This window comes from Myotis yumanensis, unplaced genomic scaffold (assembly GCF_028538775.1).
Source record: "Myotis yumanensis isolate MYYU_CA2020_CCGP unplaced genomic scaffold, mMyoYum1.0.hap1 SCAF_4, whole genome shotgun sequence".
In the NCBI taxonomy this organism is placed as follows: Eukaryota; Metazoa; Chordata; class Mammalia; order Chiroptera; family Vespertilionidae; genus Myotis; species Myotis yumanensis.
The window spans coordinates 84392748-84410462 of record NW_027223755.1 but is presented as its reverse complement, the minus strand read 5'-3'; the positions used below and the strand labels follow the sequence as shown (position 1 = coordinate 84410462).

The 17715-nt window shown below is 41.7% G+C and overlaps 1 protein-coding gene across 6 annotated transcripts in view; it reads right to left on the bottom strand.

Moving 5' to 3' along the window:
* Positions 1-17498, bottom strand: part of AUTS2 (activator of transcription and developmental regulator AUTS2) — a 1107415-nt gene extending 1089917 nt beyond the window's left edge. For all 6 annotated transcript variants that reach the window (XM_070412831.1, XM_070412836.1, XM_070412833.1 and 3 more), the window contains exon 1: positions 16756-17498. In XM_070412831.1, the coding sequence (XP_070268932.1) occupies positions 16756-17058 (303 nt within the window). In that variant the 5' untranslated portion in view covers positions 17059-17498. The remainder of the gene's footprint in view (positions 1-16755) is intronic.
* Positions 17499-17715: the final 217 nt, after the last annotated feature.

The following is a 17715-nucleotide window of genomic DNA, read 5'->3' as shown; positions in this document are numbered from 1 at the left end:
GACATCAGACAGTCTGGGCTCAAGTCCTGACTCAACAATTTTCTAGCTACATGACCATAGGAAAATTATTTAATTTCTCTGAACCTCAGTTTCCTCATCTCTAAAATGATAATAAAAATGTTACCTACTTCACAAGGTGTCGTGAGGGCTCAATGTGACCATGCTTTGGGTACAATGGCTACCATATGCAATGAGTCCTTGATAAATGTTAACCATTATCACTGTTGTTGTTTTTGTCATTAAAATTATTACCCAAGTGGTGGTGGATTATGGCCCTAAAGAACAGAGCTAGTCCCCAATTTGTGGTTGCTGAGCATTGTAATCCTGTTATATTCTTGAAACATGTCTTTTGGGAGAGCCATACCCATAAATGGCAGAGGAGACCAAATCTGTCTCATGCCTGGAATGATGGCAGTGATGTAACATGTAAGTCTTGTTTTAAGCTGGGTGACCTTGGGGAAATTAAAAGACTTTTTTGTTTGGGAAATAAGGACTTTGGACATTTGTTTTCAGCTGTTTTGAAATTTCTCAAATTTGCTGGGGTTTAAAAGTCAAAGTTTCTATAGGCCCTCCCCATCTCTGCCCCTCTCCTCCTCACTGGGTTGCTCTCTTCTATCCCCCATTGCCTCCTGCAGTTACTCACACACCAAGCCACTCCTTCCTCAAAGCCAACACACTTGCTCTTCCCTTCTTGGAATGCTCTGCCCCCCACTCACCACATTGCTTGATTTCTCACTTCCTAGGGTTTCTGTTCAAATATCACCTCCTCAGAGAGGCCTCACCTAGATGAACCTCTATAAAATTGCACATATGCTAAAGGGGAGAGAGAGACATCTCACACTGCCGTCATGATTTTGTGTCAAGATGATGCAATAAACTTGCAAACAGAAAACAAAAATAAAACTTGCATGTATGCATATATATTACATTCCCACTATCATATCTGTACCCTGCTTTAAAAAAACTCATCATCACCCAACATATATGTATTTGTTTATGATAGACAGTATGTCCTCCACCCCTGCTAGAATATAAACTCCATTAGAGTAGATATCTATTTCTCTTATTCACTCCTGCAGCCCCTGTGCCTACAACAGTGCCTGCCTAGAAGTGATTGAGATTTCCTAAATGAAAGAAAAGAATCCCAATACCTTTTTCTTCCCAAATAAAAACTTACCCTAATATATAAAACAGGTAATGGTGGTGTTCTGGTTGAACGAGGACAGGGCCTCCCCACAGCTGACTCAGTGTCCCTAAGGTACCTCGAAACCACTGCCCCAAATTTTTCCAAGGTCATTTCTTGCTCAGAAAGTCTCCAAGCCCATGTTATTTCTGTTAGACTCCAACGAGAAACATTAAATTTGATGAATGACTTTCCATTCTGTAATTTCACTTACTATTCACTGGCAGCTGCATAAAGTTCCCTGGAAATTCAAAGCATACCATGTCCCAAAACTGTTGCATCCCCAAATCCATATCTACAACCAAATAGAAGGCATTTCTGGGGTTGGGGGGGGGGGGGGATCTAACTCCATAAGGCAGCTGGAAGGGTGTCTCTTTCATGCCTTGACATGTAGTCCCTGGGCCTCTGGGACCTACCACTGAGCCTCTAAGCTGCAAAAACCTCACCACTTGTAAGGGAGTAAGGAAGAAGGATGGTGGACTCAGGAACCACGTGGAGACAGATGTTACATAATGAAGCATATAAATTTTGGTAATATGGCAGCCAACCAGTGGGTTCCTGACTCCAATATTTACTCCCTTTTTACATCTAAATGACTTCCTGGCTTAGCCTGCTTTGGGCTTACATTTAGGAAAGCAGAGGTTGAGAGAATCCTAGAGAAGAGCTCTGCACAGGGCATGAACAGTTGGAAGAAACACCCCAGAGAAGCCTGTTGGCTCCAATAATGTGATGAGGTCTTCTGCACAGCTAAAAGACCTCCTCAGAACTGCGGGGAAGATATGAAACACACTCAACAAACAAGTATACAGGATTTTTGCAGATCTTTATCATCCAGTCAGGCAGTGCTGAACTAAGCAAGAGTTATGGATTGAAAGCTTGGTGACCCATCCTCTAATACAGTAATCCAACCCTTAAACTAACGACAATTTAATGCCTTTGCATGTCCATATGTTTTCTAATGACGCCTTTGCTGTCAGCATGCTACAGGAGTGCTTCTTGGAAGATGGAAGTAATGACAAAGCACATCGTTGGGAAGGCAATCATATGCAGTACTAACCATTTTACAATGACCATATGGGCTGTATTTCAACAATGTAATTTCCAAATCTGCCTGAGTATACATACTAGTATTCCTCTGTCCTTAATCCCGATAAACCATATTAAAAAAAGTAAGAGTACCGATGAAATATGGGCAGCAGATGTAGCAATCTACAAGAATGTTAAAGAAACCTTCATCTGTAAACAGTAAACAGAGGGCACCCATTGCCCTGAAGTGAAAGTGACACACATCTCTACCAGTCCTCTTCACACTGTTTCCTTAATTGAAAACATCACAGCAGGGGTATTACAAACCTCAGAGGGGTAAGGAACAACACAAAGAAAGTTAAAAATACACAGCTCCTACCTAAGTATTTACAGTCTGAGACAGGCCCTAGAGGTAATACAAAACTCCTATTTTATAAATATATCATATTCAGGTTTCAGAAATCCCTTTTAAGACCCTGTACTTAAAGGTGTGGTTCCTATTACACTAGATTTCTATAATGATAGTTAAATTTCAAAAGACATGCTTTGACTGGGGTCACCCCTATGATCACAAACTTGGATAAAAATTGAATTCTACTATATTTCCATTTTGGTTGAGCTAAAGGAAATCTGTGTCCCTTGAAATAGCTGGAGAGAGAGGAGCAAGACTACAGGTCTCAGAGCATGATGATTCCAACAAGAAACAGCCTCCTCTCTTCAAAAAGAGACTTTTCAGAGAAGCGTTTAATTTGCTTGATCTTCACATTCACAGAAATCTTTGGAAATTTCAGGCCCAGTGAAGGCACTCTGTGTGTGTGTGTGTGTGTGTGTGTGTGTGTGTGTGTGTGTCTGCCTGCTCCTCAAGGGATGGTCATCAGCCAAGTATGAATCCTGAAGTCCTAGAGCAGCCATGGCCAAACTAAGGCCCACGGGCAGGATCCAGCCCGTTTGAAATGAATAAAACTAAAAAAAAAAAAAAAAAAAGACCGTACCCTTTTATGTAATGATGTTTACTTTGAATTTATATTAGTTCACACAAACACTCCATCCATGCTTTTGTTCCGGCCCTCCAGTCCAGTTTAAGAACCCATTGTGGCCCTCGAGTCAAAAAGTTTGCCCATCCCTGTCCTAGAGGATGAACTGTGTGGAGGCCCATCTTGGCCCAGAAGAGAGGAGGAAGGGGCTTCTCAAGCATGTATAGTACTCTAATCACAGTTTGGATTTCTGTAAGAAGCAAATCTAACAATCTGATTCGTTAGCATACTCTTTGCAGCATAAACAAACCTCTACAGGGTGAAGTGGGGGAAAAGGAAGAACAATTTGCAAATGTGTGCTGTATAATAAAAGGAAACAATAACAGAAAATAATGCACCATTTGTCAACAGGAATATTTAAGGTAAAGATATCCAGAGAAGCAAAGAACTATTTAGTATGGTCTTTTACTAGGAAAAATAAAGAATCTACTAGCTAAAAAACAAAACAAAACAAAAGTAGTAAAAAGATCTGTTTTATGTGGAATAGACTGCCAAGAGAAATGCCACTTCATAGAATAGTAAAAAAATAAAATAAAATAAAATACTTAGGAAACTATAGTAAAAAAATAAGCTTATACCCATAGTGACCTGTTGAGGGGGTGCCAGTCCCTTCTCCAATTTTACACTTCTGTTCCAAGGGGCTGCTGTAAAAAAATCAGTATGATTACGTGTGTGAAAGGGTTTAGTACAGGGACTGACAAACAGTAACCCTCACTATTAGGAGCCTGAACCCTTGTCTTTGACAAAGGCTTAAAAATCCACCTGAGTAATGTGACCTGGGAAAAGGTCAGATTTGAATACAGGGAAAAGCAGTGAAAAAAACAGAAAAACCAACAATAAATAAGCTATAGATGTGCTATAGGAGTGGCAGCCACCTATGTAAGCTCCACCTTTTAAAAAGAAAATAAAGAACTTACCAAAAGATGATGAGGTACTTTCCCCTCCCTAAAGCCTATTATAATACCTTTTAAAAATCCCTTTTAACCAAGACAATTTTCAGCAGCAACAAAGAACAAATGTGGTCTACCAGAGACCCATTTGGGACTCTCTCACAAAATGAATCTATACTAAAGAGAAGAGTGGAAAGGGATGAGGAGCACAAGCTTTCAGGTCAGGTTATAAACGGCTGCATTTCCTGCCTCTCTGGTACTGACTTCGGGGGCAAGCTGACTTAACCTCTCTGAGCTTCAGTGTCTTCAGCCATAAAACAGGGATATCGATTGGTTGCTCTAATGAATACAAAATTCTGAGCACAATACCTGGCACAGAGGAAGTTCTCAATACACAGTAGCTCCCTTTTCAAAAATGTCTTTTCCAGGAATTTTTGAGGAAATAATTCAACTCTAAATAAGCACTGACCGAGCACCTACTATGCATGGATTACTGAGCAAAGGAAGCAACAATTCTGAGAACCTCAACGGTAGAGAGGCTAAAGGTAGAGAACAGAGGGAAATAAAATACACTGGAAATACAGGAAGAAAACTGGCTTTTTCAAGGTTCCAGTCATACTCTTAAGTGACACACAATAAGCCATTACAGAGCATATAACCAACCAAGAGCATGTAACAGACACACAATAAGCCATTACAGAGCATGTGACAGCTCTTGATCCTCCCACCAGATCCCAAGTAAAACACAGAGTACACTGTGTCATGGTCAACACTTCAAAAACTCCTTTAGGCTGACCCTCCCCACCCACCCCCGATCTCAATCCACAGGAAAATCATTTTAGACAGATAAAATACTCTGAAAGCTAAGAAATAAATCATTTCTCTGATCTACTCCATATCCCAGCATTAAAAAGACTATCAATAAATTTTACTTTGTTATTATCAACATCATCATCATCATCATCATCATTTGTGATTTTGGAAACATGTGCAGATAAAATTAATTCTTGGTTGAAATATAGATAATAGGATGGCTTTACTGGATAGGTTTTGAAGTCTGAATGATTCAAAGTGGAAAGACATACTGCCAAAATATTAAACAAATTTTAAAAAGTGATCAAGGGAGCCAGAAGCTATGTAGATATGCTAAGTTAAAAACACAGTTTTTTACACTTTCGGGTATCATATGAAACTACTTTTTCAAAAAACAATAAGTATTTCTGTGATCATATCATACTCCAATATTTTAAAACAGTTATAGTCCTTCAACTGAAGGTGACCTGGAACAATCTGGCCCATTTCTATATTAGACTAAACAAAACTAATTTTAAAACAACACAACTGTCTAACACAGCAGGTTTCAACATTCAGGTGTGAAATTGCACCTCCCAGCACACAGGCTGAATTATCCCCGTGCCTCTCACCTGTAATTATCATTTGCTCTCTCCCCAGGTGGCTCTGAGCCACCATATATCATCCTCCTAGGCTCACATCTGGAAATACAAACTCCCTCTGGGGCCTCATACGCTGTGCGGGTGAGAGGGAGGACAAAAGCAAAAACTTCATGCTGGCTTAGACAACTTCTGAAAACATCTCTTCCCACACGCAGTGTAAGAGCAATCTGACAAAATTAAAACACCCTTATGTCACCACAGTTAACAATAGTATTTTTCAAATAAAAGGAGTAAATATACTTCAAGTTCCTGTAGAGGCCAGATTCTTCCATTAAGGCCAATTCCAAAAATTTAGCAAAAGATCTTTCATCAGTTGAGAGGACATAATTAGCTGTTTTGATTAAAGCATTTTCCTCCCCTGGTTAACAAGATATAACAGATGTCACCGACTTCCCTAATAACAATACAGCCCTGCATTTGGCATCTTTACAATTTTAAAACTGAACTGTCATATAGAAAAATTATAGCTAGGGTGTCTCTGTACAATTATGACTCTAAAGTGGTTATGACATGCCTGGACTCCCCAATGGAACAGATATGGAAATCATATTCCACATGCATAGCCGCAAGCCCTCCTTAGCACGCACTTGAAAACCAACCTCTGAAATCTGAATGATGCAGGCTTATTCAAATCACCACCAATTATTCCTGGAAGCACAGACCAAGTGAGGTATGCAACCTGAACAGAAAATGCAAATCTCACAGTCACTTTCTTCCAGGAGCACAGAGAACACACGCAGAAAAGTGTTTTGGGAAAAGCAATGTCCAGCTTAGACCCACTCTACCAAAATCCCAACTTCCCTGCAGAGAGGAAGAATACTATTCTTGATTTTTAAAAAAAAAAAAGAAAGAAAAGAAAGAAAAAGACTCACTTTTCACAGTAAGATTCTCTTGGTGCATTTGATCCAATTTACAAAAATTCCATTTACACCAATTTTGTCAACATACCTGTCCATGGTGTAAGGAGGGACAGGCCTGCATTTTAAAGGGGAGGCAGCCTCTCTGACTGAAGGTAAACTCAAACACCCTGGTTTAACAACTCCATTAATGACATCAAGCACAGATCTAAAGATTACTCGGCCCCTTTGTCAGTGGCATGTGTTATTTATAACAGAGTCTATCAATCATGTCCTTCCCTTTATTATTTCCTACTTTCTGGTCCTAAGCTATTTGGTCTGCCAAATTAATACATCCCATTGCTGCTGCAAATCTAAACAAGGCTTGATAAAAGATTAATAAAATAGTTGGGTTCTCTGCAACCACCTACACACCCCGAGAAATTCATCAATGTCTTTATTTGCATATCTGGCTGACTGCCCCCTGCAGCAAAAACGTGAAGCACACTGCTCAGGTATCATGTTTTATGGTTTGCATTTAATTTGGGGTGTCAATCTGCTTCTGTTTTAATTATATCCATCTTGATGTTATTACAATCTCATGAAAACTTCTTTTCATTATATGAATGACTACAAAAACATACACATGACAAAGTTATTATATATTTTCTGGTTCAGCCATAAAGATGCAAGATGGCTTAGCCAGTACACCATGTGGATTTATTTAATGGTCTGAGTCTTTCTGCTGCAAAAGAAAAGTTTGAGTCTTCAACTCCACCATACTCCAAAGTTCACGTTCCATATGTCCTGCTACTAAACTTGTAAGTTACTCTGAGTTTCTCTGAATTGTCAGGCTGAAGAAAATATTTCATCCAAAAAATTATGTTAAAATTTTGTCATTTTATATCCAAATAGTTATTTTATCTTTCCATTACACATTCAAGGATGAGAAATCTTCGTATCATCACCCTAATAATTTTTTCTTCTACAACCTCAACCTGGGAAGTGGGGTCTGGGTGGGGTGTTAAAATTCTTAGCAAAATTGGAAGCTCTACAATCAGGGGTGCTCATTCTCATTTGTAGTATTACTTTTGTTTTTTTAAAAAAAACAATTTCCAACATTTCCAGTCTTTGGGAATCCTTAGTACTAATGTGAAGCAGACAGTCTCCTAGTTTCATGGGATAACAGTGAGAGTCTCTAACTCCCAGCATATTCTTGAGCAGGTCAATTAACACCTCTGGGCTGTTTTCATTTGCAAAAGTAGAGGCAGAACTACATCACTAAAGACATCATCTGTACTTATAAAAGTACACTGGCCAACAATGGCTGGAGTGAAATGGATCAAAAGACTGCTCTGAAAAAAGCTGAGTCCTAACTTTTAGGATAAACTCCTCCTGAAGATGCTCTACACACTAAGCTCAAAATTGTAATTTTCACAAGTAATCAAACTGATTACCTGATAAGAAATGAGAAAGGAGCAAACTACAATACACAGCAATGCAATAACAGTAACACGTAACAGCAAAACATAACAAATGCATGTTTGCCCTTCTGCCGCAGTGAAAGTATAACTTGAATTACATAAAATCATTTTAGAACAGCACAATCCTGGACCTTCATTATTTTGCCAACTGAACACGTGCAGAGAGAAAGGGTGGAATTTCTAGTATGTGGCTGAAAAACAAATGATAATCTAATATTCATCTATTGTTCCATCTACATCCTCATTCTCTTAGTTTTTTTTTCCTACTTAGTTTTTAACTATAGAAAACTATTCACTGAACATTTAGCCAGCAAGTATAAGTGAACCGAGACCCTATCTAACAAAAACAAAAAGTCTACTTCAGCACAACTTTTGAGGAATAACTGCAATACTGGACTCTTTTAATGCCTCTTTTCAAGCTCTGAAATATCACTGCCATCAGAAACTTCGTAGAAACCTTAAATGAGGTTGGTAGGTTGGTCTGGTGCTGCAGTGTAGGGCAAGTGTGGGGGCAACAAGGAAAACGACATCCCTCAGGTCCCATCACAATTTGATCCTGGAATTGACTTTAAATCCTGTCCCAGATTCAGAATGTTACTGCAGTTGGAAAGTATCAGATTTCAGCCATAATAACAAGAGTCACAATTTGTCTTCACAGGCTATGCTTCAGAATCTCGCCCAGGTCATTTCAAAATGCTTCAGTTAATAGCAGGAACACAGTACCTACAATTTGAAGACTTTCTGCCAAAAATGAATCCCAGTCATTTTCCATTACTTACAAACTCTGGGCTTTCACCTCCTCTCTTATGCCTCCATTTTACCACACTTGGATTTTCCAGGACTCTGAAGGTACCAAGGAGGTATGGCACACCTTGAGGTATAGAGGCAAGCTAAAAATGACAGTAAAGTAAAAAATATTTGTATGTAATTTGGCAATTTGTGTCATTTGTCAGGCAGATCCTAACTAGAGGTTTGGATATAAATGGGAAATCAGAATGATGAGCTGTAACAGCCCAGAAAATTGTGGCAAGCAATTTACTAACATCAGAGTCCCTCCCTCAGACTGTCAAAGTTCAAACAATGAGGTCTGAAGTGTTTAAATTGCCACATTTCATTCACAACTTCCTAAATCTATTGCCTTCTATTAACTGCATTAATAATTTTGATAGATCTACCTCAGCAAAGGAAGAGAGAGGGGAAGAAGGGAGTACAGTTGGGAGGGAGGGAAGGAAGGAGGCAGGCAGGCAGTGGGTGGGTGGGGAATCTAACTGGATTCTGAGATGAGACTGCCATTTACACTAATATGTGAAATAAACACCTGCAAAGAAGGAGCAAAACACACCATTTCAGGATACAGGTCCACTTGCAAAGGATGGAATCAGAGACCTGAAGAGGACTGACACACAGAAGCCTGCACTTGTCTAGTGTCTTCCTAAGCAAGCAAAGGAAACCATACTATGTGAAATCCACTTCTCCCCTCCTCTGTTACCAACAGCATAAACAGGGCCTATTCTTTGGATCTTACAATGATACCTACTGACTGTATACCCCTTACCCTCCAGACTTATGAGAAGAAATGAAGATCACAGCTAAGATTTTGAAGAAGGAAAACAAACTGAGGGTGGCCCAGGCTTAAATTCTTTGCCATCTTCTAGAAAAAAGAAAATTGGCATTCATCTATGGAACAGGTACAGATTATATAAGAAAAACAGTTCTGACCCAACTAACAATGTCCCTAAATTATTTTTGAACCTCTCCACCAAATTAATTCCTACCTTGCTCTTCCAGAATTTAATTACCTGAGTTTTCAAATCTCCCTGATTTTTTCGTAAGTTTACCAAATGAATAGCAGCTATCTTGTTTCCATCTTCTTTTTCCTATATCTGCAGAATATTGGGTTTAATCCTGACCCTGAAAGTGTTGTTTCTTAAAGAGAAAAAAACACTATGAGGCACTTTCACAAAGTTAGTGTATTAGACTACATGCAGCATAAGGTAAAATAAAATGTAAAACCACTAACCCACTGTCCCCCACTCTCTGCATGTGGATACACACACACACACACAGTCCATCAAAAAGTGCTACAGGTCCTAGCCAGTTGCTCAGTGGTTAGAGCATCAGCCTGTGGACTGAAGGGTCCCGGGTTTGATTCCTGGTCAAGGGCACTTACCTGAGTTGCAGGCTCAATCCCTGGCCCAGGTCAGGCTCATGAGGAAGGCAACCATATGGCTAGCTGTCATCATCTCCTCCTCCTCCTCCTCCTTTTCCTCCTCCTCCTCCTCCTCCTCCTCCTCCTCCTCCTCCCACTGCTCCCTCCCTTCCACTCTAAAACTCAATGGAAAAATATCCTCCTGTGAGGATTAAAAAAAAAAAAAAGTGCTACAGACATTCTGTCCAAAAGGCTTCCAAATCCTGTAGCCATTGAGACCTAAATTACTTAACTGCTGGCCTCACTTATGATTTTCTCAGCATAGGGACCTTATTTCTAATCCTATTATTCTTTAAAACTAAATAATCACAAATTTTTTTACAGTATATAGAACTGTTGCATCTCAGAATCTCTTCATCACTCTCAATGCTCTGTTGTGTTAGTTTGGTTTTTTTAACGGAGCTTGCTCTAGTTTTGCTCTAGTTGTTGTTTTTTTAACCCTTTTCCAACTGTGAAAGCTAGAGAACAACACTCTCAGAAAGGATGAAAAGCTAATCACTAACTTTGTGATTCATTTTTTTTTTTCAATTTACTGGTTCATTTATATTCTCTCTACTTCCAAAAAAAGAGCTGAAGTCGTTAATCTCAACAGCTAACACAAACTGTGTGGAATCATCATATCACAATCTTTTTCCTCATCTCATACAAATACTTCTCAAGTGATCTCTGTGCAGTAAAATGCTGAAATTCAGTACCACAGTAAAATATTTGAATTCATAACCAAGCACAGTATTCACACTCTTCCATTTCTGCAAACTTTCTCACCTCTTAGAACGCCTCAGATCTTAAAGTTATGCACATTTTCAGAAGTGAAATGCAGGAGGAACTGACCCATTTACCCTGCAATGCCATTCCAAACTTCCCAAGATAAAAAGTGAAAAATGCAAAAACAAAACATATCTCCACAGCTCTCCCTAGCTGAGAAACAGCAGAAAGGTTCTGACCTTTCTTGAACTAGCACTTCATACACAAACGAGCCAAAGAAACCTTTATTTTAAGGTAAGTGCCAACCCCCTTTTTCATCCAACCTTCTTTCCAGCTTGCTTAAAAAGCAACAATACACTAGAAGGGACTAAGAAAACAGGATATAACATATTGGCTAGAGCAGCCGTGGGCAAACTACGGCCCTCGGAAAAAAAAAAAGACCGTACCCTTTTATGTAATGATGTTTACTTTGAATTTATATTAGTTCACACAAACACTCCATCCATGCTTTTGTTCCGGCCCTCCCGTCCAGTTTAAGAACCCATTGTGGCCCTCGAGTCAAAAAGTTTGCCCACCCCTGGGTTAGAGGCAGCTTGGTGGCATGAGAATTGGGCTGCTAACACACTGAAAGTGCTATTAATGAAAATCACTGACCAATTCTTACTTCATGGTGGGGTTGCCAACAATCAATGAAAGGGCTGACACCAGGCAGGAAAAGAGAGCAGGAGGACAAATGAACTAATCATCATTATTTACACCTTGCACTCCCCTTACCACTCCCACTTAAGCAGCAGCCTCCGCTGCAACTTCAAACTTCTGTGCCTGGTTTTCCAAGTAGTCTATCTTGGGCCCACTCTCCCTAAATTCAGAGATCACCAAGTTCCTGGAAGGGATCTATCAGATCTTTCCCAGTATCTCCCATACCAGATTATGGATTTTAATGCCAACAATAAAAGTGTCCTGTGGTCAAATAAATATAGGAAATAAGGCACATCACATGGCCTTCTCTGATATTCAAAACTCGCATTCACATAATAAAAGACTTAATTCTGACGTTAACAAGTCACCCCTTGAATTGTGTCTAGTCCATCAAGTTCCAAAACTATTCGAGAGCAGATCACATTTTTCTGTTCTAAAACACAACCTCTAACACCTGCCAAAGCTGTGCTCCTATCCAGCATCGGTGCCTTTGCTCTAAAACTAGCCTAAACCTCTCAACTAATGGATTTGGAAAATGATACTTTTAGAGAGTAACTTCCCAAAGTGACTCAACCAGTTAGGACAGCCACCCTGGAAGGTTTCTCCACTAGTCTCCTGACTCCCTAACAAGCACTCTTGACTTCCATAATGTTGGACTTATTTCCAACAGGCCTTCCTTGCCCCCAAGCCCTAATCAAATAGCATCTTCTCACTCCTCTTTTTTCTGCACCTTCTTCACTATTCCCTCTTCTTAGAATGCTCTTTCCATCCCACATTCCTTCCCTATCTATCCAAATCCCTTCAACCTTTCAGGTTCCATCTTCTCCATGAAGTCTTCTCAAATACTTTAGCCAATGGCACTCACTACCCCATTCTCTGAAAGCCTATTGCACGTCCGTCGTTGGTATTAGGCATCCAAGTGCCTATTTTAAAATTTTGTAGGTGCAGGACTTGTCAGCAGCTAAACTGTACACTCCTTCAAGATGCTACATATATTTTAGGTTTCTTTGTACTCTTTCTAATACCTTGCACCTAACAGGCACTCCATAAATATTTGCTGACTGATATGAGGAACATGATTAATGTTGTTTTTTAAAACAACTGAATAAATGATATTTGACCATAATAAATTTTAAAGCCTATTAACATGGTATACTAAAAGTACAACAACTTCTGTACAGCCTATTTACACTATCGATGTGTAGCATTTCAGGGGAAGCCCTGAAACAGAACGAGGAAATGAAGACCACATGAAATTCTTGGTTTGATCCTGTATCCACCAGAAATGAGTTTTCCTTAGTTTTTACAAGCCTGCAGAGCTCCAGTTGGCCTCCTGTCTGCTAATCCCACCAATTTCATCTTTGCTTCCCTTGGTCAATTGTACAAAAGGAAGATGCTTTAAAAATCCAGTGCACAACAGGGGGCGGGGGGGGGGGGGTGATAATGATTTTGCAAAGTCAAAATTTTAGCTGCAGCACTCACATGGCTTACTAATTGAGACTACACAGAAAGGAACCCAAATAAGAACAGAAAGGCAATATTATCTGGCATATCATGGTACACTGACAGTACTGGAACCCCAACATTTTCATTATACTTTGTTAGAAGCCACTTTTTTTTTTTTTAAATGAGGCATGACATCTGGGGATATTCACTCTCAACCTGTTATTCAAAGAATATCCAAATAAACAATACCATATCCAAATGGTAATCCTGTTTCTCAAATGCCTAATGAAAAGAACACCACGATCAACTTTAGCCTCCTCACCTACCCTCTTATCTTCTATCATGAGACTCTTCACAATCACATACTTGAACTTCAGGGTGCAATTACTCAAGACAAGTGTCCCTGCAGAATATGAAACTACCTCAGCCAGTTTTACTACCTATAAAAAGTGTGGGCTTCTCAAACTACTCCCAAAGCTTTCATCATCTTAAATATCCAACAGTGAAAAAACAATCAGCATAAAAATGCGGTTCGCATTAGGCAAGTTTCTTACTTTTGCTCCAGCAAAAGTAAAGTCACAGTTGGACTGGAACAACTTATATCAGCACATTTCATTTTGAGTCAGGAGCCTCTTTTTTAAAGAGGGAGTCAAAAATCAATGTGTCCATCCATTAACATCCCAAGTATGCTACTCCAGTTTGCCAGCTATTGCTCTGAACTGGCATGAGATACAAGCCTAGCTGTATAAGCCAATATTTCTGGTTTCTTATCACAACACTAGCAGCAGCCTCAATGTTACCTGGTGACAACTGTTTTCATTTCTAAACACAAGGCACACAAAAAATAATATATATTTAGGGTACTCTTAGCATCTGTAATAATTCTGTCACATACATTTCTATCCAACTTCATAGTTTAATTGCCTGTTTCCTGATAAGCCCTCACATTTTATGGTGATAGTTGAGTAAATCTTCCAAAATGAGTACATACATAGGTTTTATCCACTGCACACGTATGTTTGACCATCCAGCCTGGACACAAATGTGCAGCAAACAGATCTACCTTCGTCCACAGAACCAAACATACATTATTTTTATTCCCCACTTTGTTTTTAATCTGAAAAATGTACAGCTTTTCTACAAAAGCTGGATCTTTTACATGTGAACACTGACAGGATATTTGATGATATTAGGAAACTCGTTTATTTAGGTGTGATAATGGTACTGTGGGGGGTTTAGTGTTTTTTAAAGTCATTACCATTTCCAGAGACATACAGAAATATTTACATATTTCTCATATCACATCCAGGAGGGGAGGTCAAGTAGATGGGATACAGATGAAACAAGATGAGACATGAGCTGGCAGTTGGTGACCAGGGTGTTGGGTACATTGGGGTTTATCAAACTGTTCTCTCTACTTTTGTATATGTTTAAATTTTCTATAAAGTTTTAAGAAAACTTTTTTAAATGTTAGACCATTTAGACCCATACACAGATGTGTAAATTGTATTTAGATATTAAGGTACCATAGTATTCAGCTAAAAATGACCTGGATTTTGAATTGAGAAAAGTAGCAGGAAAAAAAAAAGATAATCACAGCAAGAAAGGTAATGGTGTTAACAGTACACTTTGAACTTGGTCTTCTTTAAAAATTAAAAGTTTTTCAAGCCCAAGAGAAACTAGAAGGGCACATTTTCTCTCAAATGCCAAATGAATAGATATACACATCACAAGCCCAGGCAAATATTTATCAAAAGTAACAATGATTTTAAAAACTACTGCGTAAATTACACCTATTTCTACTTGGCCTTCAAAAGTCTTCATGGGAAACTACAGACCCCTCTGGCTTACTGAAAGGGGACACTGGGCAGCCCAGGATAACCATGCAAAAAGCAGAACCACTTGTAACCAGATTTTACAAGTACTGTCCTAAACTAACCACACATAGCAATCATGAACCAAATTCTAGGCAGCATTTTCTATTAGCATACATGCTGCTATGTCAATCCCTATTTTAAATCAACAGAGAAACAGAGAGAAGGAGGTCACACTGTACAGTACCCTCCCACCTTGGCAAAGTTGAAGCCACAGTTAGAATTATCCTAATAAGTGGTGAGCCTCAACACTCAAAACGACTGTGTACAATCCATTTTAGCCAATAAAGCACGGGTTCTAGAACCAAAAGGGTAACAGATTCAATCACTAACATCAAAATCTATGGTCACCAATACCACCAACCACCCTCCCTTCCTCCCCAACCACTGGCCACCATCCACCACCACCATCACCACCAGCAGCCCAACCAAAAAGCAGTTCAAACAGGAAAAAAACAACCCCAAAGGAAGGCTTCCGTTTAAAAATATATTAAACCTGACACCCAAACACACAGAGAGAACCAGCAATCTCAACCTGTACAGTTACTGCATGTGAGATTTAAGCTGTCATTAACTAAGCTTGCATTTGATCATCTCAAATAATACCATAATAACAGCACAAAACCAAAGGGAAATGAAAAAGTTTCCTTCAGGAACCTTTAACCATGCCAAGTGCATGAAAGGCTAGAAACCAACTATCTTGATTTTGTGCTTAAGCAAAGCCGGACCAACTCTGCAGAATCTCAAAGCCTCCTGTGTGTGTGGTGTGTTGGGGGTGGGGAAAGCAAGGCAGGGGGAGGGAAAAAGGGGTTACATTTATAGAGACCAATGACCCATCCCAGCACCAAATCTGATTCTTCCAGGTAAAGACTGTTTCCCCCTGACCCCTGGGCAGCCTACCTCTAACTACCCACCCTCTTCCTCAGAAGCTGGTTAGAGGGCAGCAAAATGTGCGTTTGGAAATCAACACTGCAGGTACCCAAGGAATAAAGACTTCTATATACACACAAAGCCCATCAGAAAGAAAAAAAGAGAGAAAAGAAAACACACACACACACACACACACACACGCACACACACAAAAGCAAAGGGAGACGGACAATTGGGTGACAAGCCCTTCAGATACCAGCTAGGATTTTATTCTTTCCTCCCACCAGTCGTCCCTGGTGTACCTTTTTCTGTCCTTTAACCAAATTGCTCATGTACACACATGTGCATATATATGTGCACAAATATTATAATTAACCCTTTCTGTAACAGAGCCCCATGGGAAATACAGAAAGATATTCCATCCTTTCCTCTCTGCTCTCCCCTCCTCCCTCCTTTCTCCCAACCAGGAGAAAACGCCCCCTTCCCCAGCTTCGCCAGAAGAAAAAAAAAAAGGCAGGGAGAGGGGACAGAGAAACCACAAAACACCGTTAGTCTCCAGTTCCTAGGACACCCAGGAAAGGTATACACTACACAGACACACACACACACAAGCACATAGGGCTCTGTCGAAAGCACACAGAGAACCGTCCACAGGCGCCCCAAACCCAGCAAAGAGACTTCCACCAGCTAAGAAGCCATGATTGGGGAGGGAGAGGAGGAAGGAGTAGGGGCAGAGCTACCCGTGGAGGGGGGCGCATTGTTGTGATGCCTGAACCCCTTTCTCCGTGCCCATCTGCTGTGGAGGGGGCGCAGGGAGGGGGCGCAGGGGAAAGGCGAGCGAAAACGAGGAGACCCGGAGACCAGGCAGGGCTTGGCGATGCCCTCCTGCCGCCTGTCTGTCCGCGCCCCCAGTTCTCCCCCCAACAATAAGATCTCAGCCTAGACAGACAGACCGGCCAGAGCACAGTGGGTGAAGCTCCGGAGCCGGGCACAGCGAAATGGGGTCGTGCATAAAGGAAAGCCAGGGGGAGGGGACCCCCCTTACCTCCAGCGCTTCAAAAGTGACAAAGCTGGTCATGGCAAATCCATCAATGATGTCCTCTTCGGCCGAGGTGGACTCTCTCCGCTTCCTCCGCGGGGGTCTGGGCCGGGACGGGGCGGAGGACGGGGGCTTCCCATTGTCTTCCTTGTCGGAGCCCGACGACGAGGCGAGCGAGGGCGCCCGGGTCCGGCCGGCGCCGCCAGCCGCTCCGGCCCCCAGCCCGCCCCGGGAGCGCCTCTCCCGGTCTCGCTGCGACCGCGACCGCCGCTTCTTGCGGAGTCCATGGCCCCGCGTCGGGCCATCCATGGCTCTGCCGCGCCGGGGTCTCCCCGCTCGCCGCCTGCCCGCCACCGGCTCCAGCCGCGGCCACACAAAAAAATTGACACCAACCCCTCCCTCCCCCGCTTCTCGGCTTCCCTCCTCCCCGAGGAGGGCGCGGGGGAGACGGCGGCCGAAAGAAGGGAGAGAGGGGAAGAAAGAGAGGAGAAAGAAAAGGGGGAAGGGGCGGAGAGAGGGAGGAGGGACGGGCGCGAGGGCGAGAGGCGAGGAGCCCAAGTGCGGGGCTGCCCGCGGCACCGAGGGTCGGAGATTCCTGCGAGCGGCGCCGAGCAAAGTAATGGCTGAACACACAGGTCTCCTTTAGAGGGGAAAAAAAAAAAATAACTCACCAAGCAGGCAATAAATCAGAATAGCGGAATGCTTTGATCAAGAGACGGGGAGGCTCCGGGGAGCCCTCCCCGCGGCCATTCTCCGCCGCGCCCCCCCCGGTCCCCAAATTCGGCTGCCCCCGCGCCCTCGAGTCAAAATCAGGTCCGAAAAGGTCGCGGGAAAGTGGGGGCAATGAACTTCACCCGCCCCTCGCACAGGAAAACACCCCCGCCGCCTCTCACACACGCCTCGGAGGAAACTCACTCCCAGGCTCCCAAATGTTTAAGAAATGCATCCAGGGGAGGCCAGGGCTTC